General features: G+C 37.1%; 1 protein-coding gene across 1 annotated transcript; it reads left to right on the plus strand.

The window, feature by feature from the left end:
* chrna9a (cholinergic receptor, nicotinic, alpha 9a) lies at positions 1-25,374 on the plus strand. The gene is made up of 5 exons (XM_039752780.1): positions 1-42; positions 5,874-6,019; positions 6,242-6,396; positions 22,603-23,135; positions 24,523-25,374. The coding sequence occupies exons 2-5, from the start codon at positions 5,906-5,908 to the stop codon at positions 25,098-25,100; spliced, it is 1,380 nt and encodes a 459-aa protein (XP_039608714.1). The 5' UTR covers positions 1-42; positions 5,874-5,905; the 3' UTR covers positions 25,101-25,374.
* The last annotated feature ends 639 nt before the right edge of the window (positions 25,375-26,013 follow it).

Here is a 26,013-nt window from a genome sequence, read left to right on the forward strand (position 1 = left end):
TTTATCTGGCAAAGTGGTTCATCCTTGCTGAAGTGTTGCAAGGTAGGTGCAAAATAATGGAAAAAGGTATGCGTAACAATGCAAACGGTTTTCACAAATGTATATTTAATCTGAATGTTTAACTTTTGCACTAGTACTAATCTTAAATGACTGAAGTTAAGGATACATTTCCTAATATCACTTGCATGTGATTGTCTTTATTCATTTAAGCATGATTTGGCTTTTGTAGTACTTTAGAGGAGTGATGACTAATAGAAGCATTTTATAAGTTCATCTGGTAAGCAGGTTTCAGTTTCTTTGATGCTGTATGCCTCGAGGATGACAAATTTAAACAGAGCGTACACACTTCAGACTGCCTGCTAATCTAGTAAAGGTTTGACTCAAAGATATTGTTGACTGGACAGCTTCTTTGGCTGATCACACGTCTGCCGTCTCTTCTGGGTTGTCAATGGTGTATATTCACTATGCTTGAAGAACGATCTTTATTGGTGCACCACTGCTAGGATGCCTAGTAAGAATGAGAGATGAATTAGCAATAGTAGATTAAACAGCACCACCAACAACTAGATGAAATTCATTTTGTCTGGGACATAGCTACTGTGTTGTTTATTCTGTTTTAAATTGCATAAAATGCATGTTATTACCACAAAAGCATATGGATTCCTCTTCTAAATCTACAAAGCAACCTCAGGTGTGGCAGCATCTGATCACAGGGCACATGTATGCCAGTTTAGAGTTGCCAGTTAACTTATCAAACACACACATCTTTTTGCTCTAATTAAATTAGAAAACCTGGTGGAAAACCAAATAGAAGCTGACAGTCTCTTCCAAACAGTACCCAGCCTGGGATCTGAACCCATGTCCCTGGAATTCTGGAGCTATGATAAGGACTACTGTACCACCCGCCTGTGTCTATAACGGTGAACATTCAGTGAATGTAGTGTCCAGTTGGCTCATCTCTTTTTTTGGCACACTCACTAATCCTCCGTCTCGCAAGCATCAAAGTTTCATAAGACAAGATTGAGCGAAGATTAAACTCCAAGATAAACTACCAACCGACGCGTACTTGTTGGAATACACTGTGGCGTATTTGTGATATGCGCTCGGAAAAGGTTTTCCAATTAATTCATGATCTGGTCAGGGTCACAGGGTGAGTTCACCATCTGAAATTTAAGAGTGGACTTTCTTGAAAGAAACAAGCTATTATTAAGTGTGGAATGAGCTACATGACTTATTGCAAGTAAAAAAGTATAAAAGATGCCATTTCCCCCTATTTTCTCTTATTGCAAGTAAGGAATTTCTATATCCAAATTCATACTTAATGGCTGATGTGATGGCCCAGAAACCATGGCGTTGGAGGTTATGGAAGTTATGAGTATTCACCAGAGACATGCCAAGCAACTGAACAGGTCACACCACAGTGTGAATAGCATTCGCTATAAAGAAAACTTTGCAAAATAAAAGTATTTGTGGATGAGGCACCAGGCTATCACATGGCATGCTCATGTAAACCCAGACTCCCACTAACTCACACAACGATTAGCCTGACCTGTACATCTTTGACATGTGTAAGGAAAACCAGAGTACTGGCAGTAAAACCAAGCACTTCAAAGAGATGGTGACCAGAGCTCCAGATCTGCGAGGTAGCACTACTGTACCTAGTCTAAAAAATAAAAAAGATAAACTTACTTTAATGACTGAAATGTATATCAGGGTACCTCAAAATCAGTTCATGCAAAGCTTTGTGTTTTTCAATAGGTGAAGGTCAGTAGGAAGAAGACAGAATACGTGTGTGAATGAGAGGAAGGTCAGTAGAAGGGTGAGGGTGCAGGGAGTAGAGCTGGCAAAGGTGGATGAGTTTAAATACTTGGGATCAACAGTACAGAGTAGCAGAGGTTGTGGAAAAGAGGTGAAGAGTATGAGGGGCCAAACAGACCAAAAATCATATATTTTTGTACAAAAACTATTGGTTTACGTGTGAACATTATTGGCTTATGAATAATTACTATTGGTTTGCGTGCAGGCAGGGTGGAATTGGTGGAGAAGAGTGTCAGGAGTGATTTGTGACAGGTGAGCATCAGCAAGCGTGAAAGGGAAGGTCTACAGGACGGTAGTGTGACCAGCTATGCTATATGGGTTGGAGACGGTGGCACTGACCAGAAAGCAAGAGACAGAGCTGGAGGTGACAGAGTTAAATATATTAATATTTGTGCTGGGTGTGATGAAGATAAACAGGATTAGAAATGAGTACATTAGAGGGTCAGCTCAAGTTGGACGGTCGGGAGACAAAGTCAGAGAGGCGAGATTGCGTTGGTTTGGACATGTGCAGAGGAGAGATGTTGCGTATATTGAGAGAAGGACGTTAAAGATAGAATGCCAGGCAAGAGGAAAAGAGGAAGGCCTAACAGAAGGTTTATGGATGTGGTGAGAGAAGACATGTAGGTGACGGGTGTGACAGAGCAAGATGTAGAGGACAGAAAGATATGGAAGAAGATGATTCGCTGTGGCAACCACTAATGGGAGCAGCTGAAAGAAGAAGAATTATCTCATTCCTTTCCTTCCTTATTTCTTATCTAATTGCCTGCACTTTGAAGATAAGGTTTTGTGAAAACTTTTGAACCACTGACTTGATTCAGCAGTGCTGAAATGAATGGTAAAACATAGCTATTTTTAACTTTCATTTTATTAAATTACCAGTATAAGAATGTAAACCAATCCTTCTTCTTGACAAAAAGAACTCAGCTCCATGTTGTTGGCTGAATAAACTCATTAGTAAAGTTCTCAGTAATAATTATTCATAGCTTCAGTTTCAAGTAGTATAATCAAAAGAACGGTCAAGGAGGAAACTGAAGAAACTTTTGTTTGCTAAAGGATTTGATAATCATCAAAACAGGAGGGCAATATGTTGGTAAATTGTAAAACAGGAATGTAAGGTGGATTCACAGGACTTTTCGGACTAAACTATATCCTTCTGTTTCCAGTTAATAATTAGATTTTGTGCATCTTGTTGGTACTTGCCAGAGGGTCTAACACACTACTTTCTCCAGCTACTGCCCAATTTGAAGTTAAATACAAGGCGTCTTTTAATTATTTTCTCACCACATGGTAAAAGAAATGTCAGTCTCTAGGTCCCCTGAAGAGACAAACCATTCAACTTATCAAAGTGCTTTGTGTTTCCCAAGATAGTAAGATCTTAGGAAAGCTTATGGCTGCTGTGGGGAGGTTGGTGGTATACAACATTAAATATATGTAAAAGATTTAAAAATAGTTATCTGCCTTTAACAACTCCAGTTTGGCCTTCCAAAATAATGGAAAGCATCACTTTCTCTATTCTCTTCATGAGGACCATTTTCAGTGTCTTAATATCTCTGCTCAATAAGAACACTGGTCTGTAGGAAATACATTCTAGGTAACTTTTATTTTCTAGAAAAAGTGTGCCTGGAATAGAGTTTTAGGTAAAGTTTTCTTCTCTAGCCTCCATCATCATAGTTAGTAGTAAGAACATAACTGAACGGAGATTTTGTAAAATAACATTCTGCTGGATAGCTCCCTGGGAGAGCACCGTTTCCAATTTTAGAAATATTACGTCACCAAAGATTTTGGAGAACATTCAAGGTCCTTCTAGCTTGTCTGTACACGGCGCCTGGATAAAGCAATATTTCTATTGGTGATGTGTTTTATAGTATTCCTTAAGTATGTTAATTAATATACTTTTATGTTACATATGTTTGGTTCCACTTGCATTGTTGATTTCTGCAATACTATTCCTAATATCAATGGTCAGAGGATAACATCTTTTTTTTGTTTCTTTTGCCATATTTTCATTTTTTTGTTGTTTTGTTGCTGTAAAACTCTGTGTAGTTAGGCATGTGGATCACACACTGAACTCTGTGTGATGTAATTTTCATTAGTTATTTACATTTGGGACACGTGTTAATTGGTGAAATTGGCTACATATTTTACAAGCAGTAAAACAAAGACAGTTCGTTGATTGCTGCCAATTTCCGCACGAATGCGGTCAACAGCTGGCTGTCCAAATACGTTGAAAGTACAGAAGGCCATCACAAAAACCACTTCCAGAAAGGCTCACCGAGTTCCATTTTTTTGCCACCATTGATGGGTATACTATAGAGGCTCATGGAACATAAAAAACAGTAACATTTGTCAAAGTCAAAGTATTTTATGTTGATTTATATGCAAAACCATTGCTTTGTGTGCTTTTCAAAGATTTTTGAAAAACACATTCAGCCAAAATAGAGAACAAAATTAGCCCAGAAATAGTAAATTTTAGGAAGTCATTGCACATTGCGGAAATTATTAAGGACTGGAAAATAGGCCGTTATATAAAAAGGGTGACTGGCAGATTCAAGCAACTATAGGCCAGTAAGCTTAATAATAGGTAAATTAATGGAAGGAATTATTAAGAAAACAATTGAGCAACGCATGGCAAGAACAGGAGTTTTACTGAACAGTTGGCATGGGTTCATACAAAAGAGATTATGTTTTACTAATATGCTGGAATTCTATGAGAAAGCAACGAAAGGATACAATCAATGTAGTGCAAATGATATTAATTTTCTTGACTTTCAGGAAGCATTTGATAAGGTGCTACATGAGAAGTTAGGTATCAAACAAAAAGAAGTGGAAGTTAAGTGTGATGTTTGTAGATGGCTCTAACACAGGATACAGAGAGTTGTGGTGGAAGGAACCTTACAGAATTGCTGACATTATGAGTGGTGTTCCACAAGGGTCAGTGCTAGGGCCGCTGTTATTTTTTTAAAAATATATACATGATTTCAATAAGAGTATAAGTAACAAGCTGGTTAAATTTGCAGATGATACCAAGATAGATGGATTGGCAGATAATCTCAAATCTGTTGAATCATTACAGAGGGACTTGGACAGCATACAGGTTTGTGGCAGATGAAATTTAATGTCAGTAACTGTGAAGTATTACATGTAGGAAGTAAAAATGTTAGGTTTGAGTACACAATGGGCAGTCTGGAAATTAAAGTACACCTAATGAGAAGGATTTAGGAGTTGTAGTGAACTCGAACTCTATCAACTGCCAGACAGTGTCCAGAAGCCATTAAGAATGTTAGGTTATATAGCGCTCTGAAGTGTAGAGTACAAGTCCAAGGAGGTTATGATTAAGATATACTGTATAATGCCATGGTTAGGCCTCATCTGGAGTATTGTCTACAGTTTTGGTCTTCAGGCTACAAAAAGGACATAGCAGTGCTGGAAAAAGTCCAGAGAAGAGCAACTAGGCCAATTCCAGGGCAAAAAGTGATTACTTAGAGACATGATTGAAGTGTTTAAAGGAAAGCAAAGAAAGGAATTAGAACAGTGGATCAAGACTGTTACTTTAAAATGAGTTCATCAAGAACATGGGAACACAGTTGAAAAATTTTTAAGAGTATATTTCGCACAAATATTAGGAAGTTACTTACACAGAGAACCACAGACAAATGGAATTAGTAGTGTGGTAGACAGTAGGGCTTTAGGGACTTTCAAAATGCTGCTATTCTGGAAGAAATTAGTGGATTGGACTGGCAAGCTTTGTTGGTCTGAATGACTTGTTCATGTCAATATTTTTCTAATGTTTTAATGTTCTAATATATTTCAATTTTATAAGCATTAATGGGAGTAAACAACATAATTCTGAAGGAATTATCATCAGTTCTCTGCACCTTTAAAAGTTCCGAAATATATGGGATCAAATGTTGTTCTAAATAATAAAAATATGCTGATATGATAGTATCTGTTAAAAAGTGAGAACAATATTAAATTGCCATAGGTCGTTAAAAATATTGAAAATGGACATTAGATAAACTCAGTAATAAACTCTTTTTCTTGTTATATTTTTACAGTCACAGAATCTGCTCAAGGCAAATATGCTCAAATGTTGTTTCAGGACTTACTGGAAAATTATTCAAATGCCATCAGACCAGTTGAGGACACAGACAAAGCTTTAAATGTGACATTACAGGTCACACTCTCACAAATCAAGGACATGGTAAGGCAAAAGCTTGCACAGGGATTGGCAATTAAGTGATTTGGGGCAAAAAATAAAGTAAGCGATCCCTGGTTGTACTCATTATTAACTTATTAGCTGATATCTTGCTAGACATATGCTGTCTTTTGTAATGCATAATTTTGAATCAAGAGATTTACTTTAATGGATATTCCTGAAGACCGATATAAATGACTGCACCATTGTTAAAATTTTTGTTTCTAGGATGAAAGGAATCAAATTTTGACAGCTTACTTGTGGATTCGTCAAACATGGTATGATGCTTATCTCAAGTGGGACAAAGAACAATACGATGGCCTTGATGCTATCAGAATCCCTAGCAACTTGGTATGGAGGCCTGATATTGTTCTGTACAACAAGTAAGTTAAAATAATCTAATTAATTTCATAAAGTCACTTTTCTCCACTTGAGGAAACGCTCTCCAAGAATTAAAAATTAGTGGTGCCCAGAATTAATTCTAACATTTGGGAGATCTGCAAGGTCAGGTATGCAGACCATTAGGTTTATATGTACGTGACCACCATAAAAAAATACTTGCATATGACTCACTTTAACTAGGTGTTAAACAAAAGGGATGGCAAGCTTGGCATATAGAAAGTGATTCATTCCATGGAACTCTTAGGAATGCTTTAGATATCTTCCAAAGGTGTGACTTCATTTCAGAATCTATTATGTTGTCCACCATTGACAATTTTGTTGACTATGTCTGAACAGGTGTTAAGTTTGAATGACCTGAACAACTGTGGACTGACATCAGATAAATTGTAGTGATGAGTCCCATCTCTTCCCATAACTAAACACTACCATCTTCGTAAGTGGAAATAAGGCAGAAAGCAATGCAGTTCTCAAATGGCACATTACTAGAATAGCAAGTGTCATGGTGTGGGACACTATTATATATGGTAGTAGGTTGCCTCAGTTGTTTGCAAGGGGAGATCTGACAATATAACAATATATTAAGAAGATCCTGTCGTGGCTGGCCTTCATGCTACCATTTTATAACATGGCAATGACTTCTGATATTTGCCTACTAGCTGCCAAGGAGTCCTACACTGCATAACTGCTCCTCCATGGACATTATCTCCCAGCAGGAGTATATGGTTGATGCCTTTTTGGATGGACCATGGGGCATCATTCATGATTCCACAATGCTTAAATTATATTGTCAGCCATAATCTTTTTATCACTTTTTTAAATTTACGGGTATCACATTTGAATAAAACTTCATTATAAATGAAAATATTCTGTTCTGCGATATAATACAGAATGTCATCTGGTCTGCCTAAGACCATAAGCTTCTTTCACACATACATGGAGTTGAGAGGGATAGTATGGTAGCACTACTATGGATCATCATGACCAAAACACAATGAGATTAAGATACATCAGTGACTCCATGGAAAGGTTACACCTGTAATACAGCAATAGTCGAAGAGTGGTGATGGTGGCGGGTGACAGTGGGGGCGTACACAAAGGTCTGATTCTCGCTCTGATGCCAGTGAAATATAGAAGTTGTGGACTCAAGCTGCTGAAATTTTAATTCTTGTGCAGCAGATCAGGACAACGTATCAATGTTACTTGATATGCTAGCCCCTAATTAATGAGCTAATTATTAAATAACATCAAATAATATATTTTTTAAAATTTTCTAAATTATAAGCATAGCTGTCTAGCAGTGGTCTTTTGCATCCATAAGCACACTAATTGCCACAAGATGGATATGTTAATTTAAATCAGAGGTGGTTTTAATACATACACATTTGTTATTATTTAGGCAGCTCATTGTACGTAATCCGCTCCCGTGACATACCTGTTACACTTCTGTCTCTCAGCTTCTTGAGTTCCTGCCATAGTATTGTGAGCTTTGGACTGTTATTTTAAAAGAATGGTGGGGCATTAGCAAAATGCTCTTTTTTTATGCCTACCATAAATATCTTGCAGACTTTAATTACTCCATAGTGCAAATATTTGTGACAAAAGCTAAGCTCTGGTTCTTCATGTCATATAGCAGTCTCATATAATATTTTTACAATTGCCTCTGTGGGAGTTTCCTTAATAAAGGAAGCTGCACCTTCAGTATAAACCCAGGTTTTCCCCTCTTACATACTTTGGGTTTTTTATCATCATGCTAATCACAGCTAGACTGGAAATAGGTTGTCCCGTGTTCAATGTGAAGTAAGTTTATCTGTCATAGATTCAGAGTAATTAAGATAAACGAAATAAGACCTAAAGCATGAGAATCATGATTTAAATGTAGAATATGTTTGCCAGGGGGTGCCTCAGAAAAAGCTGATTCAAGGGCACCAGAACGTGAAAAAAAAACCTGAGGGCCGACAGAAAGCAACAAAATTTCTTTATGTTGACGCATTGCACTAGAAAGGTCTAATGTGGGGCCAAAGTGCTTAGAAACATCATTGACTAAACAGAAACACGAGGTCACAGAGGATATGATTTCAGGGACCATGAAAGGTTAGTCTGTCCTTGATCCTGATAGTCATTTAGAAAATGACTCCAAAAATAACTTTGTAAACTCATAAGATAAGGTTAGAACAAGTGCTCAACTGGCATGGAGTTACAGTTGAAGAAGGCAAGTGAAAATGCCACACAATCTGTTAGACAAGGACAGAAGGAGGGGTTTAGTCAGGCCCAGGGCTGCTGTATGTTTGACTTCTTCTTTGTTATTCCCCATAATGTTCTTCACTTTGCCTGTCATTAATTAAGCGATTTTATTTCAATATTGGTTTTGCTTTGTGGCATGGCCAGCTTCCACAGTTATTCTTTTCCACAGTACAAGTAAACATGAGTCTATGAGCTCTGTATAAATATTTACAAGCCACATGGAAGCCATTGACCAGAAGTATAGTTCACATAGCATCACCTTGAATGTTACAGGGAACAACATTCACACTTCCTCTAAAGCTAAATTATCTTGTCTCTTTGTAGTATAAATGAATGTTCCCACATGAAAAGACTTTCAACATTTATAACTATTATATTAATTGTATTTGAAATTGAAGGCTAAATGTATGCTGAATATCTATCTACAGCAGTGGTTCCCAAACTCGGTCCTGGAGACCCCCTGTGGCTGCAGGTTTTTGTTCCAACTACATTCCTAATCATTGACAACACCTGATAACATTCGACTCGTTTAATTAGCTGGTATTTTTGTTTTCTTTTATTTGACATTCAGAAAAGCACAACAGCCTGATTGTTACATTTATAAGACATCTAGAAGCATTTCTGCTTTTGCTATCGATTTAAATGCTTAACACTCCTTTCTTGATTTCATTATATTTTGCCCTTTCTCTGTGTAGTTTTTCCCCTTCATTGTATCTTATGAGCAGAGCAGACACCCAGGCAAACAACACTGAATCATAAAAGGCTGCAACTACTTTAGCGTCAGACCCACTAATTAATAAATATTGGATTAATTAAACAATTAGAACACCTTGAAAAATAGGATGAAAATACTGTTTGAAAAAAAAAATACATTATTCCTGTATAACTGCTTGGTACATTTACATATTTTTTGACAAACTTAGTTTTCTAATTTTTATATTGTTCCCAAAACACACAACTTGGGAAGTAACAGTTCACTGAAATTAACCCAGGAGTCCAATTAAAAAGAGAAGCTGGTTGGAACAAAAACCTGCAGCCACAGGGGGTCCCCAGGACCGAGTTTGGGAAACACTGATCTACAGTATATATAAGCAATGCCCCATTCCACAAACAAGATGGTGCATTAAAAAGTAGCCCAGTCTTAGAGTTTTAATAGTACTAAATGAAAATGTTATATTACATTTTAAAAGTGCTAGAGCCTATCCCAGCTAAGATGGCAGAAACAAACTCAGCAATAAACCGGTCCATCACATGGGGAACACTCACACACACTGGCCAAGTTAGCATCACCTGTTCACATAACCTGCATATCTTTGGACAGAGGGAGGAAACCTATACAGACACAGGAAGAACATGCAAACTCCATGCAGGGATGACCAGGATGCGAGGTAGCAGCACTACCATGCTTCCCTCACTTGCAGAATTATTTTGTTATTTTATTATTGTTATTAAATGTAACTAAAGGCCTTGAACTTGACTATCTAGAGGAAGTAAAAGTCGTATTAAGGTTTCTATAGTTGAACCTGCAGAAAAATCATTACTGACGCCTCCCCCGATGTCTGTGAAGATCAAGGCCATGGTCCCATCTCTCACCCCCAACCCCTGGACCACCTTGGGCCCTCTTCCTCCTCTCTGGAGGATGAAGGCTGGATGGAAAGGCATCTGCCAAGAGTGAGAAACAAGTCTGGCGTACCTGCTCAATGCCCTCCCCATCGAGTTTCTTCTACTGAGCCCCACTAAAGTCCTGCCTGGGGCATGGCTGAATGCATGGCCTGGAGAGGCCTGGGTGGCTGGTGCTACCTTACCAGGCACCAGCCCAGATCTCTTGTTCCACATGAGTAGGAACAGTCCCATCGGCCAGCAGGGTTACCTGGGCACCTACCTGTCTGCTTCAGTGACGCGATTCAGTGATCCAGTGCACCTCCCCACTCCACCTGGGCCAGAGAAATGCCAAGTTTTCTATGCTCAAAGATGGAGTGGTAGCTCTGAGGCTAAGGATCTCTGGTAGTATCTGGAAGGTTGTCTGTTTAATTCCATGCAGTGTAACATATTCTTGAAAACAGAAATGACCAAAAAAAATTTCCTGACAGCCAACAAAAGGTTTCTTTGTTTTAGTGCATTGCTAACAGAGCCAGAAGCATGCTAGTTTTCACCAGTTGCTAAATTGTGCATTTCAGAGGAGCACTTAAAATGGCCCATAAATCCCTCAAGTTGAGCTGAAATGAAGCTGAAGTTAAGTACTTATTTGCAGCTATTTATTAGGCTGGTTGCTTATTCTGAGGTACTTAATCACTCATAGCCAGTCACCAGCTACTTATTTTTACAGCTTACAAAAACACTTACATATTCTGTGTTGATAGCAAGACATAGTATTCTACAAGGTATACATTGATTTCTGTCATTAACATTGATCAATAATTAGGAAACATTAATATTCTACATTTTGACTCTGTGCAGTAATAAACAAAATTAAATTGTGTTGGGAAACTTTAAATTTCACAGTTTTTTGACAAGACGTTTCTTAAATTGCTGGTGAAGTTTGCCTAGCCCAATGCAAGTACAGTAGTCAAAAGCATAGCATATCAAGTGTGAGTGCAGTAAAGGGTTAAATAACATTGAACCACTTTAATTTGCACAGGTTTAGGACAAGCTAAACTGCAGCTGGGTTTTGGCCAATGAAAATGCACATGTCAAATTCACTGACAAATCTTTGAAAGCTGTAAAGATTAAAGTTGCTCAACATGGTGTAACCCATTTGTACCTCTGCGGGATCAAAATTTGAAATATTGATGTTTTCTTTTTATTGGTAATTATTTTAATTACATGTATAATTATATATGTATATTTTGAACAACACTATGTCTTTGTTGTGATTCTACCTAAACGCAAATTTCAAAAATTAAAATCAGACTTAAACTCCCATTCAAGTCTGATCAAAAAGTGTACGCCTCACCAATGTAAAGCTGCATAGCCCCAAGCTTATGATGCAGGCTTAGCGCATGCACAGGCCCAATAATTGGGCAAAGGCTTTAAAGTCAAAAACATCCACAAAAAGAGAGGGGAAAACCATAAGATCTCAAAAACAAAACTAAATTCCTTTAATATATAAAGATGTATTCATAATTAAAAAATTAAACAATGGAGAACACAAGCAGGACTAATGGAAATGGGAAACAAAAAGATTTGCCTGAAAGGCAACCCTGAAAGCAAATAAATCCAATGCAAAATCCAATAACAGTACCTTTAAATGAAAGCTAGACATTCACAAACCCAGGAATCCAAATATAAATTCAAAATCAAAGATAAATGCAATGCCAAAGCAGCAATTTCATATACTACTGGTTCTTAAACCCGGCTATAGCATTAGATAACCCCATCCCCACTTGGATCAGCATAAAGTACATGTGATACATAACTTGAAAGACATTAAACATACTACGGTCATAGCACAATAATATTAAATAAATAAACAAAAGAATATTCATAATTACATGATTCAAGACAAAATACATTAAAAAGAAGAAATAAACAAAAGACATCTGGGCCAGGGAGGATGTCCTTGTCAAACAATAACAGTCTTACTGTTAACAAAGAATAAGTGAATAGCGTGCATAGGTTGCAAAGCTGGTGGCTGACTGTGAGTGAATAAGTGGCTGTGAATAAGTAGACTTTATCCCCGTAGCTGGCAGGAGCTGTACAAAAAGGAAGTCCTATTTGGTGAATCTGCTGCTAAAAACTGAGCAGGGCGCGTTACTGTGTGCAGCACCACTTTCTTATGTATCATCCTGCATTACCACATTCTAATAATATGTACTCTGTTATAATCTTTATTTATAGTTATTTGGCTTCCTTTGATAATGGTAAGATATTCATGACTCTTAAAACTGACTTTCATTTGTACAACGCTAGATGATGGAGTGAAAGAAATTGTATGGCCTAGATTGCAGAAAAGAGAGGAACAAGGGGAGTCTTCGAAGAAAACAACCTTGAAGAATGAAATAGGAAACAGACAAAATATTTGAATTTACAACAATAAATAAATCACTACGAAATTCAAAAAGCAAAGGCAAAAATTATTTAACTAGTTCAATGATAACTGTATTACAGTAAAACTATATACATCTAACCCACAAGTGCTTACATGAAACAAACATAAAACGAAAAATACACACCACAATACAAGCGAAGAAAATGGGCAAAGGAGACGACAAGTTCTCATAGAATATACAGATAAAGCTAGGACTGTTGTTGCAGAGCTACATCTACAGAGTTCTGGGCTTGAATCTTGACCTGTGTGGAGTCTTTACATTTTCCCCATGTCTGTATGCAATTTTCTCAGGTTCATTTTAGTTTCTTCTGCCACATTCTAAATATTTGCATGACAGTACATTTAATATGAGTGTGAATGTGTGTCCTATAAAGAAGTACCATCCATTCGACACTAGGTTTCATTTCTGTCTAGTTGCTGTCAGGATAGACTCTACGACTCTACACTGGATAAGAGCTGCGAAAATGGATGGATGGGCTAATCTTTGCCTTGTATAGGTAAAATATTCATATTTCAATAAAATCTAAGACATAGGGAATAGCATGACCACTAAGTAGTTTACACTTTGTTTAGAACTTGTAAACTTTCCCTGTGAGGCATTATGTAGGCGTATTGCTGCTGATACAAAACAGCCCCAGTAGCGTTTCTTGACACACTTCTGCAAAATAATTTGTTCACTAAAAGTACTCAATGTTAGTGTGTCACAGAGAGGATGTTCAGCATTGTTCATAATGGCACTCAGTTTTGTTTTTATCCTGTCCTTTGCTACCTCAATGAATAGTGACAGAACATTGAGGCTCTTTGGCAAAAGTCAATAACCAGTTGCAGACAGTTCTCTTGCCACCAAGAAACAAACTTTTCCACCTGACTCCTATACTGTCTCATCCTCTTTATCAATATACCCCATACGCGCAGAATCATCTGGGAATTCTGCAGGTGACATGACTTGCTGTTATATTTAAAGTCCGAGGTGTACAGAGTGAAGAACAGAGTCTACATAGGTTCCTCCAGGAATTTCTGAAGCAGCGTTGACACACTTAAGAGGAAATTCTTGAAAGAACCTTAGATATTTCTGTCCTTGTGCCCCTTGAGTAATAAACGAGCATTTTTAAAGATCTGTGATCAGAGCAGCAGTAAACTCTATGCATCTCGCCTATGCCAATGCAGCCAATCTACAGACAACATGCGGACAATGTTACCAACTAAAAGACACAACAGAGTTTTTTATCTATAGGAAAGCATTTTAAATGGTAACCACCATATCAAATTGCTTTAAGTGAACAGTATCATATAACTCGAAATGCTCTTATATTATGAACACAGGCAGGTTGAATGACATGCTTGGAGTTACACAGAGAATGTGTGTGTCAGAACTTGCAGCTTTGGAGTACGAAGTCTGACTCTTTGGCACACACGATTAACTTACACATCAAGACTTTCAGAGTCTGTTTTATTTTAATCTGCTGAGTCTTTAAAAATAACACAATATAAGTATGTCACAAATTCTGTATGTGAGTAGTCCACTTCCAAGGGAATCTCTTGCAAAGTTTTTTAAAAATGTGAACAGTGGGGGTGAACATCAATAAAGAAAGTTAAACAATGATTTTATTAAATGAAATAGGCACAGTGGAGATTTTCTACAAAAAAGAGATGTAAGAATGCAGGGATCAAAAACACACATCAGAACAGGCAATGAAGAACAAAACAGTCAATGATTAGAAGAAAAAACTTATCTTACCTTTTAATGGTGGTTTAACTTGGAACAATCATCTGTGAAGTTGGAAGGGTACCAAACAAGAGTCTCTGGTACCGCAAGGAGATGAGCAGGTTTGTTTTATCTGGCCGAAATCTTGCTTGTCCAGCTGTGTCAAGGTGCCTTTGTTCAGAGAGAAGGTCCAAAGACTGGATGCCTCGATGACTTCCAACAACAAAGCACACCCATATTAACACATGAAGGCACAGTAGATAGAACCAGTGGGTATAGCATCTCAATCTTTTTAGCATCTAACTCAAATATTATTTTTCAAACTTTGCCCAATAATATATCTTTTCCCATTCTCTCTCTTGGTAACCCAGTTGTGTTTGGGCTTCAGGTACAGAATAATTGTTTTCTAATTTATTCCTGGATGTTTATATTCCAAAAAGCCTTGTTTGCAGGTCCTATAGTGTTCTCAGCACTGCTAAATATTTTAATATGCAAGTGTGAATGCCAGCTAAATCTGTGTGTAAAATATGCAGTTCTGGAAAAAATAAAAAGGATCATATAAACTGTATGTCCCTATAGCTGTTTAAGGTATAAGCTAGAGTGGTGCAGTGGTAGCACTGCTGCCTTGCAGTTAGGTGATCGTAGGTTTATGTCCTGTGTCCTCCCTGCATGGAGCGCTTTTGAGTATATAACAAATTATTATTATACTGACTATTTATTATATTGCACACCACAGTATGGATGTTTAAAATAGTGACTCTGGTGACTTTTAAAAGCAAGATCATCACTACTCTACTTAACAAGCTTGAGGGGAAGTTGTTTTGTAATTTCTTATCTAAAAATTGTACTTCACCATAAAACTCATGAAAGCTGCACGCGAATTGTGATCTTTTACCAGAAAACATGAAAAAAACAGACATTCGTAACTCCATCAAGCAGTTCAAAAACAATAATCAGACAAAATTAAGCACAATTACAATTAAAAATGTCATTAGCATGTAACTCAAAGTCAATGTCGTAGTTCTGATATTGCTTTAACATTACTAAAAAGGGAGGAGGAGAAGGATACATTTGACAAGACCTAAAGGTGTCCAGATCAAAAGATACTCTTGTTAAGAGGCTTTCAGAGTCAATTTACATGAGCAGTTAAGACGTCTCCTCCGGCTGGAATTCAGACAAGCTAAGTTTTCTTCTGCCTTTTTGTTTCTGGCAAAAAAGTTTGTCCGAGATACGCTATCATGTGAGATCAAGCTCATCTTTCACAGTCGCTCCCAAACCTAATCATTAATTGTCCTCATGTCAATGGAGCTTAATGACAGAAGGTAGATCTTAATTAAGTGCATGAATATTTTAGACAGACTAAGCATGTACAGTAGATATTTTAGCCTAGTGAAGGCTTTCTTTGGGAGTATATTCTCTAAGACAATGCAGTTTGGAGCCAAAATAAGACTCATTTTTACTTGTTTCTTTGGCAATGGCCGCAAATGGAGCATCTAAAAAATGAAACAACAAATATTGATGTGTGAGTGCGTCCTGCGATTGGCTGATTGGCTGTATGAGCCTGGCTCCTTCTGGTTTAGACTTGTATGACCCAAAAGCTAGGAAAAGTGGGCTCCAAAAAAAAGAGGTTTACTGCCTGTTTTTCTTATAACGTGTGCTATATACAGTATTATGAACTGGAAAGGTTTGCATTTCCTCCTATATGGAGTTTACTTGTTCACATGGATTTACAACAAGTACTTAGGATTTCACTCCTAAACCTCTTATGCACTCGCATCGCTGGGAAATTCAAATGTGGTGCTTTGTTTGTAAGAATGACTTTTTTATTGTCTCCCACCTGAAGGTTACATCTACCAGGGTAGACTCCAGCTTTCCTTAGCCATGATCAGGAAAAATTGTGTTTAGATAATAGATTTAATCTTATTTAAGGCTGCAGAGTCTTAAGACACTGGCAGATGGACTAAGAGGGTGTATGAAAATCAGTCTGTAAAGAGCAGAGTTACTCTCTAAACCAATGCAAAAATATGACAATTGAAAAGTATTGTATAAGGATAATGGCCAAACGTCTAGTCAGTAGTTTAATAAGGGGAAAATAACCAAACATAAGAAATGTGAATTCAACAATTAAACTGCATGACTTACATTAGCACTGATCCATTTTAAATATATAAATCAGAAGGTAGAGGCCTTTAGCTCACATAAAGAATTCAAAATGAAAAGTATCTTAATAATTAGAAATAAAATGGAATCTATCACTCGAACACATGGAGTCACTAAACAGTAACATTATTCCAAGTGTAGAGGTCAGAGGGCAAGAGCACTTATTGATTGGGTGAGTCCAGCTATTGTGCCTGCAGTGTTTATTGTGTTAACATAATCAATATATGTCTCCTGTCTCAGTGCTCTTTACATTATTGAAGAAGGCATGTGGCAATCGAAATGGAAATATTTACATTTTGTAATTAACTATCTTACATTCAGTGAAAATTAAGGCAAATGTTCAGCTAATATGCTTGTACACAAACTTTCTTCCATTAGAATGATGCAAATAATGTTTTCCTTTGATTGGATATAGAAGAATTTTTTTGCTTTTTGCTTCCTTATAGACTTCTTGATCAACAGGCTATACAAGGACTAAGGAATGATAATAATAATGTAGCTATTATACAGTTAATTGTAAAGTTCCTTAACACACACATTGGTTCACTTCATTCTGTCTTAAAGCCTTTTTTATCTTCTAGGGATCTTGAGAAAGCTACTCATGCTTTTATTTTTTCTCACCTTGGTTACTGCAACTCACTGTATTCTGGGATTAGTAAATCCCTGCTACACAGGTTACAGTTGGTCCAGAATGCTGCCGTTCGCTTTCTGGTTAGGACAAGAAAGTATGACTCTGTTTCCCCAATATTAGCTTCTTTACACTGGCTGCCTGTCAGTTTTCAAATTGATTTTAAAATCTTGTTGCTAGTTTTTAAATCTTTACATGGGCTTGTTCCTGCCTGTTTATCCAAATTGTGTGTTTTACACCAGCCATCCAGAGTGCTTAGATCTTCTGGTCAGTTGTCTCTTGTTGTCCCTCGTACCAAGTGTAAAACTAAGGGGGACAGAGCTTTTGCAGCTGCTGCTCCTCGCCTGTGGAACTCTTTACTTCATCACATAAAGGAATCGTCTACAATTGAAATGTTCAAAACAAGATTAAAGACATATTTCTATTCCATAGCATTCCGTGATGTTCAGTAATACTGATTGTTTCCTCTGTGTGATTATATAACATTATTTCTATTTATTATGCATCTTATTTCATTTTCATATATTTTATTTCTATTTATGTTTTTATGTTAATTGTTTTGTTTTTCTTTTATTCTATTATTGTAAAGCCCTTTGGTCACAGCATTACTATGTTGTTTTAAATGTGCGATATAAATAAATTGACATTGACAGTCTTCCTTTAGCAAAAAGTACATTCACTTCTTTAAATATATTTTTTGAATATGTTGCAAAACAGATATTTTTCAAAGTAATACTGAAAATCTTGATTTTTTAATAAACACTATGTCAACCTCGGTACAATTCCAAAGTAAAATAAAGTATTGTGGAATATTATAAACACACACACACATCTGGTGCAGATCTGACAAAGTTGTAAATTTCAGTGTATTACATCCGCATGAAAACAGTGCAGTGGTAATTGAACGGAGACTCAGATAAGATAGCCACACTTGCCTCCTTGAATGTAAAAGAGAATACCTGCACTTCAAGATACTGTATTTACGACTTTTAAATGTATTGTTCTTAGAGAAATACTAATTGAGTAATACAATTACCACAATTCTACTTAAGTCTCTAATTGTAATATGTTTATAAGAATTTAAACTCTAATGCATTATACTACTTTTTAACTGGGAAATGTAACCAGATTGCATAATATGTTCTTGAAACATTACTTCCAACCAATGAATGTAGCAAACATGCAACACATACTGTATAACCCTTGCATTTAATAAAATATTGCAGGGATTCATTCTTCTGGAATGTCCCCTCACTCAAATCGCTTCCACTTTGCAAATTCCACGCTAAAGGAGAATTAAATCTGTGCAAGTAACTGGGTTCACTCTGGCTACTCATTCAGTAACACAGAGTTACGTCCATAAGAATTTGGAGAATGATACAATTTTCATAATTTCACAGTTTTAGCTCTGTATGCCACCAAAATGGATTTGAAATGAATACATGGTTGTGTAGTGTAGTGTAGGCTTTCAGCAGTAATTCAAATGTTTTAACAGAAATATCGTAAGAAACATTTAGGAATGGCAGACATATTTATACATGGTCCTCCACTTTTATGGGTTCAAAAGTTTTTGAAGATTTGACTGACAAGCTGTTCCTTGGCCAGGTTGAAGCAGTTCCCTCATTATTTCATTAACTATTAAGCAGGTAGAATTTCTGGAATTGATACCAAGTGTGGAATTTGCATTTGGAAGCTGTCATTGTTAACTCTTAATATGAGGTTCAAAGAGCTGTTAATGCAAGTAAAAGTTAAAACAGTCCATCATTAGGCTGAGAAAACAAAACAAACCCTTTAGAGAGATAGCAGAAACGCAACAAATGATCAAATCAACCATCTGGTACTTTCTTAATAAGTTGGGATGTATTGGTGAGCTCAGCAACACCAGAAGGTCTGGACAACCATGGAAGAGAACTGTGCTGGATGATCACAGAATTCTCTCCTTAGTGAGGAACAACAACAACATTTATTTATATAGCACATTTTCATACAAAAAAATGTAGCTCAAAGTGCTTTACAAAATGAAGAATCCTTCTATATAAAAGCGGTGTTTCACACACGCCCTGTCCATTTTGCAATGCATGATGGGATTTGTAGTTTTGTTTTTCCAGGTAAAAGATGATTTTCTTCTCCAGACTGTGCGATATCTTCTTCTTCTGTCTTACTATATAAAAGCGGTCAGGATTGTCCTTCCGTCCCATGAGTGGAAAGCGTAGCGGTATTCTGCTTATCACAGACTTACTACTTGCAGCTTGCGGTACGAAGCAACATGATGTGAGCAGAGTTCTGGTGCTCCCATCGTTCCCTTGCTTTTGTGTGCGATGTGCTGGAAAAACAGACAAAATTATGTCTCTGGAAATAATTAATGTTGGAGTACAAATGCCTCACCACGTAGTAAATATCAGGGAGTGTTCAAAAGGGCGACCTCAATATAGAAAAAAGTTTAAATTTCATCACAAAAATAACAGAAACTACGAGTATTGAAGTAATACCGCTCAAATGCAATATAACCAAATTAATGAGTTTGTATAAAATATCAAATTGATCTACATATTGAATTGCCTTAAGAAGTGGTCAACTTAAAAGTCGGTCGCCTTAAAAGGCGGGTCAGCCTAGTAGAAAAATAAAAGACACAGTAAGAAAATAAAATATGTCAACATTAATTAACATAGAATAAGTAAGGTCCGATGGCCAGGGTGGACAGAAAAAACAAAAAAACTCCAGACGGCTGGAGAAGAAAAAATAAAATCTGCAGGGATTCCAAACCAAGAGACCGCCCAGTCCCCTCTGGGCAATCTACCTAACATAATTGAAACAGTCCTCTTTGTATTTAGGGTTCTCACGGAAGGATTTAATGATGATGGTCACGTAGACTTCTGGCTTTCAGTCCATCAATGTTGGAGCATCATGATGCTTTGAGTAGGTGGTAGTGGCGCAGGCCGCCACCACAAAAAAAACGGAAAAAGAAACAGAAGAGAGAGTAGGGGTTAGTATGGATTTTAGAGCCACTATGAATAGTTATTGTGATGAATTGAACATGCAGAGTATTCGGATTAAGTTAAAGTGAAGTTATGAGAAGGCCATGTTAAAGTAATGTGTTTTCAGGAAGAAACCCTTCACGACATTTAGCCAAACCAAGAACACTCTCCAGGAGGTAGACCTATCATTGCCAAAGTCTACAATCAAGAGAAGACTTCATGAAAATAAAGACTGAGGGTTTACCACAAGGTGCAAACCAGTGATAAACCTCAAGCATGGGAAGGACAGATTAGACTTTACCAGAAATTATTGTTAAAAAACCAGTCCAGTTTTGGAACGGTTTTCTTTGGACAAATTAAATTAAGATCAACATGCACCAGAATGATGGGCAAAGAAGAGTATGGAGAGGAGAAGGAATGGCTCATGATGTGCAGCATACCACATCATGGTGGAGGCAATGTTATGACACAGGCATGCGTGACTGCCAATGGAAGTGGGTTGCTGGTGCTGATTGATAATATGACTACTGACAAACGTAACAGGGTGATTTCTAAAGTGCACAGGGCTATACTATCTGCTCAGATTCAGCCAAATGCTGCAGAACTGATAGGACAGACAGAATATACTGTGACAGCAAACCAAGTGCTTTTCAAGGCAAAGATGTGGAATATTCTTCAAAGACCAGGTCAATCAACTGACCTCAACCCAATGGACATGCATTTCACTTGCTGAAGACAAAACTGAAAGTTCAACAAACAAGCAGGGCTTGAAGACAGCTGCAGTTAAGGCCTGGAAAAGCATCAACAGGGTGGAAACCCAGCACTTGGAAATGCCCATGGGTTCCAGACTTCAGGCAGTCATTGACTGCAAAGGGTTTTCAACCATGTATTGAAAATGTTCGTTATATTCATGAATATTTTAGTTTGTCTACATAGTTCTGAGACCCAGACAATGGGGGGACCTTGTTTAAAAATGCCTGTCTTTTCTAAATGGATTATACAATGTTTATGTTAAAAGCCTTAAATTAAAACTGCCAGTCTGCACTTCAATCACGTCTTGATCGCTTCATTTCAAATCCATTGTGGTGGCACACAGAGACAAATGTATGAAAATTGTATCATTGTTCAAATACCTATTGACCTAACTGTACTTACAACACTTGAGCCTTATCTCTGTCTGCATTTTCCTTGTTTTCACCCTCCATGGCAAAATGAATATACAGTATGCACAGTATATTAAGTACAGTAATTTAAGGGCAATATCGATTCCTTAAAATCTGAGGTAGACATGTAACAGGTGAAAGTGGGTTTGGTTTGATTATAGCAATGTTTCATAAAATGCTTAAATAAAGATTTCTATTTTGAAAAATCCTAAGTGAAACATAGATATGGTTATTGCTGAGTCTGAGATCCCATATTTGGAACCTTGACATACCCAATGAACAATTCATATGGATAAGGGTTGTGCTGGATTTAATGAGCAGATTGGAATTATCAGATAGAGCCTGTCAATACTGAAATGCCTGGTATTCTAACTATTAGTCCATCACTACTTATTGAAAATTGCCATTTTCACCCTCTCTTGCAAATTCAGCACAACAAAATGGATGACAAGGAAATGTCATAACTACAGTGTTTAGAGTTTAAACTTCTGAAGGAGAAAAAAAACTGACATTCATACAAATTGAGATGCTTGCATAAGCACTGGCAGAGTCAGATGATGAATAAAGCCCTTTAAAGATAAGACACAAACATCACTGAGCTTGAAACGTGATGTCCATGAAATGATTCCACTGAAAGAAGCAAGTAAAGAATCTGTGGGCTCATCAGAGACAATCAAAGTGTGGCAATCCTGGAATAAGGTAGTCAAGCAGGTTATACGCAGCTGACAAAAAAGTTTGCATTTTCAAAATTTGGAATGTACTAATTCATATCTTTGTTATGAACATTTCATCTTGTACAGAGAGAGTTTGATAAGTTTAGAGAGGTGCTAGGAGTGCCACATGAAAACATGCGAGTCCAAGATGACACTCGCAGCAGGCTCCTTGGCCACAGCTGTACTTTTTCGTTTGGTTGTTGTTGTGCTTTATGTGAATGTTGTGCCTGCTGGTACAACATGTAAAAGAAATGTTAGTATTCTGACATCTGTAAGTAAGATCAGAACAGATGTACAGTTTCCTGAATTGCTGGTGTGATGCCGATTTTGAGTTTCACCTCTGTTGATTGTTATCATGCCATTGCTCATGTTGCATATTCTACCCTTCATTTTGAACTGATTCAAAAATCAAATATCACTTTAAGTTTTGCTAATGGGTATTTATGATTAAATGTTATTAACATATTTGATTATACTTTTGCTGATGAGGTAAAATGTACATTTTCTATTTAGCTAACATGCTCAAACTCACAATTATTATTTTTCTCCTGCAGAGCAGATGATGAATTTTCTGGACCTGTAGACACTAATGTTGTACTTCGATATGATGGGCAAATAACTTGGGACTCACCGGCTATAACAAAGAGCTCTTGTGTTGTTGATGTAGCCTACTTTCCATTTGATTACCAACAGTGCAATCTGACCTTTGGCTCATGGACATATAACGGTAATCAAATAGATATTACTATGGAAATGGATAGTGGAGACCTGTCTGATTTTGTAGAAAATGTAGAGTGGGAGGTCCACGGAATGCCAGCTGCCAAGAATGTCATCATGTATGGCTGTTGTTCTGATCCTTACCCTGACATTACCTACACTTTACTACTCAAACGGCGGTCATCTTTTTACATTTTTAATCTTCTTATTCCCTGTGTTATGATATCGTTCTTGGCACCATTGGGATTTTACTTGCCTGCAGACTCAGGAGAAAAAGTATCCCTGGGAGTGACTGTTCTTCTTGCGCTGACAGTATTTCAACTTATGGTTGCCGAGAGCATGCCTCCTTCTGAGAGTGTTCCACTGATAGGTAAGCCTATTACGATGCCTTTAGACAATTTATGCAACATTAAGTAAATACTTAATAACATAAAGCTAAGTCTTATAAAGAACACTGCTCAGGACTACATTTCACGCAGACATTTAATAATGCAAAGTGGGAGATTCTGCGCAATACAGACAAACATAAGCAACGTGTAAATAATCTCATAGAATGGCCACATCCCACTTTGCCTTACAAATTGTAGTCCTACTGTAGTCGAATGTTTTAATACTAAACACAACATTACTGCTAATACTGTGAATAACATTCTCACATAGGGCTGTGAGGAAAAAAAAAAGTGAAACCTTTGGAGTTTTCTGGATTCCAATGGATTATCCTAAATGTGATCTGATCTTTATCTAAGTCATAATAATAGGTACATACAACCTATTTATTTACATGCACAAAACTCTACTCTGTTATATGTATCTTCATTGAATATACCGTTTGGATGTTCTAGAGTCAAACAAAGAGCATGCAGGTCAAAATTCTAAAAGTATATCAAGGCACAAGCACAGCAAAAACACAATTAACTCACCAACTCCAGAGCGCATTCACCTTGAACTGCCAGGAACTGTGGAAGACCCTCTGGATTTGTAGCATGGAGGGCAGTTCCTTGCAGTGAATTGGGAGATGCACCGACCCACAAAACACATAGAACATAATAAAGACAGCTTATAGGCTATACATAGACCAAACCAAAAATAAAGAATAATGCACATAAACATAAATAAAAGAATCAAAAATGAGCAAAAAAGACATAAAACATGAGTCTGAACTGCAGCCAATGAAGGAAATCTGGAAGAGACATGACACTGACTAGCAACTTACTATTCTGATGTGGATGAGCTTGGGTGTAAGTGCCTGTACCCTGTGATGAATTGGGATTATGTCAAACATAGTTTCTCAATGAGATATATTTCTTTTTTTCTTGACCTTGAATATGTACATAATGGGTTCCTAAAATATAAATGAATAGAAGGGAGGATGGAATTCCCAATACTCATACTAAGATCAAAACATACAAAATAGTATGCTCCCTGTTAATGGGGTACTTTAGCTCTAACCTGCTTTAATTTAGTGCTACCTGGAATGAAAAAGCAGTATTGTACATTCATTCCTCCAACGATATCGAAATCCTCCAATTAGTTGCGGTGGCTAGTTCATATACAACTCAGGTGCACATCTGCTTGGATTGGACGACAACCTACTATGGGGTAAAGAACACCATGCATGTCTCTAACTCATAGGCTTACTTTATTCATACATTGCACATGACTCTTAACCTACAGGTTTATTTTACTCATTGTGCTGATGGATTTGTGTTCTCTCTATTTATAAGAAGTAACAAAAATCTCACCACTTTCTTTAACAGGCAAATATTACATAGCAACAATGACAATGATAACGGCTTCAACTGCTTTGACCATTTTTATCATGAATATTCACCATTGTGGGGCGGAGGCAAAACCGGTACCAAACTGGGCAAAACTAGTTATCTTGGATTATATGTCCAAAATATTTTTTGTCTATGAAGTAGGAGAAAACTGCACCACCCCCCAAAGGGCAAAAACAAAAGATATAAAGTTTCATACTGAGGAGAATGGACACGGAAAAAGCAGGAAAAAGCAAGAGTTGAAGATGCAGGTGGAAGGCCATAAAAAATATGACATCTGTGGTGCGGATGAGTCTAGCAGCCACTTGAATGGAGGTGTGAAGGAAGCTGTGGACTGCACAGAGAAAATGAACCTGTATATGTGCTCCTGTGCGCACCATGATGAGATTGCAAAGAATATCGAATATATTGCCAATTGCTTCCGGGAACAGAGGGCAACATGTGCAAAAGGTGCAGAATGGAAAAAAGTGGCCAAAGTGATGGACAGGTTCTTTATGTGGATATTTTTTATTATGGTCTTTTTGATGAGCGTTTTGATAATTGGGAAAGCACCTTGACTCTTTTACATGGCACTTTAGCTTGGGAAATGTAATAGAGTTGCCTGACAATATTGGATATAGAGATGGACTTTTCACATCGGTAGTCTAAAACACAGTTGAGGTCTGCTAATAATGAGTTGAGAGTAACTTTACTTACTGATGAGATTATATTTCCAGTTCACCAAACTGCAGAATTCAAATGTTGCAGATACAAACACAATGACATGAAGATCTAATGCTCAGATACTGTGGCCAGCAATCAGCAAACTGGTCATGCCATGTTGGACTGACATTCAAGCCAGACAGAATGACACTTGACTATCACTCTGAAGTGTATTTTTTGGAATGTAATATCTGCCATATTGTATTTAAAACAAAGTGATGAATTTTTCATTCACTGTACCTTTTTCCATGGGGTTGAAAGTGTAAGTCATCACCGTACGAGCTTGAGCTTTGCATAAATAATACATTGGAAATGTGATAGTATATGAGAAAGATACAAAATAAGCTTATCAAATGCTTTGAAAGAGATCAGCTCAAGTTTGTCTGGCAAGCAGTTAGCCAACGCATTTGTTGAGCTTGCTAAACTTTTTACTTGAACAGTTTTGGCTTCAAAAAACAGGGTCCTCAAAACAAGCAGAACATATTCTTGGAGGAAAGTGAATTCAGTTATCTTCAGTGTGTCTAAAATATTTTTTTTTTCATTATCTAATGGAAAACAATGCTAATCTATTACTGTATATCATTACAAAAACAATCTAAAACACCGAAATCTGTGGCCTTTATTACTTTTTTGTAGCTTGTGATAGGTGAAAAGGAAGGGTACAAGTAGGAAAACACAGCACAGAACAAGGATGGAGACCTGCAGGGCAGAAGTAAAAACAGGAACTCTTGTGCTGGCAATAATGATGAAAGCTGTCATCTTAGTACA

This window comes from Polypterus senegalus, chromosome 4, assembly GCF_016835505.1.
Source record: "Polypterus senegalus isolate Bchr_013 chromosome 4, ASM1683550v1, whole genome shotgun sequence".
Taxonomy (NCBI): Eukaryota; Metazoa; Chordata; class Cladistia; order Polypteriformes; family Polypteridae; genus Polypterus; species Polypterus senegalus.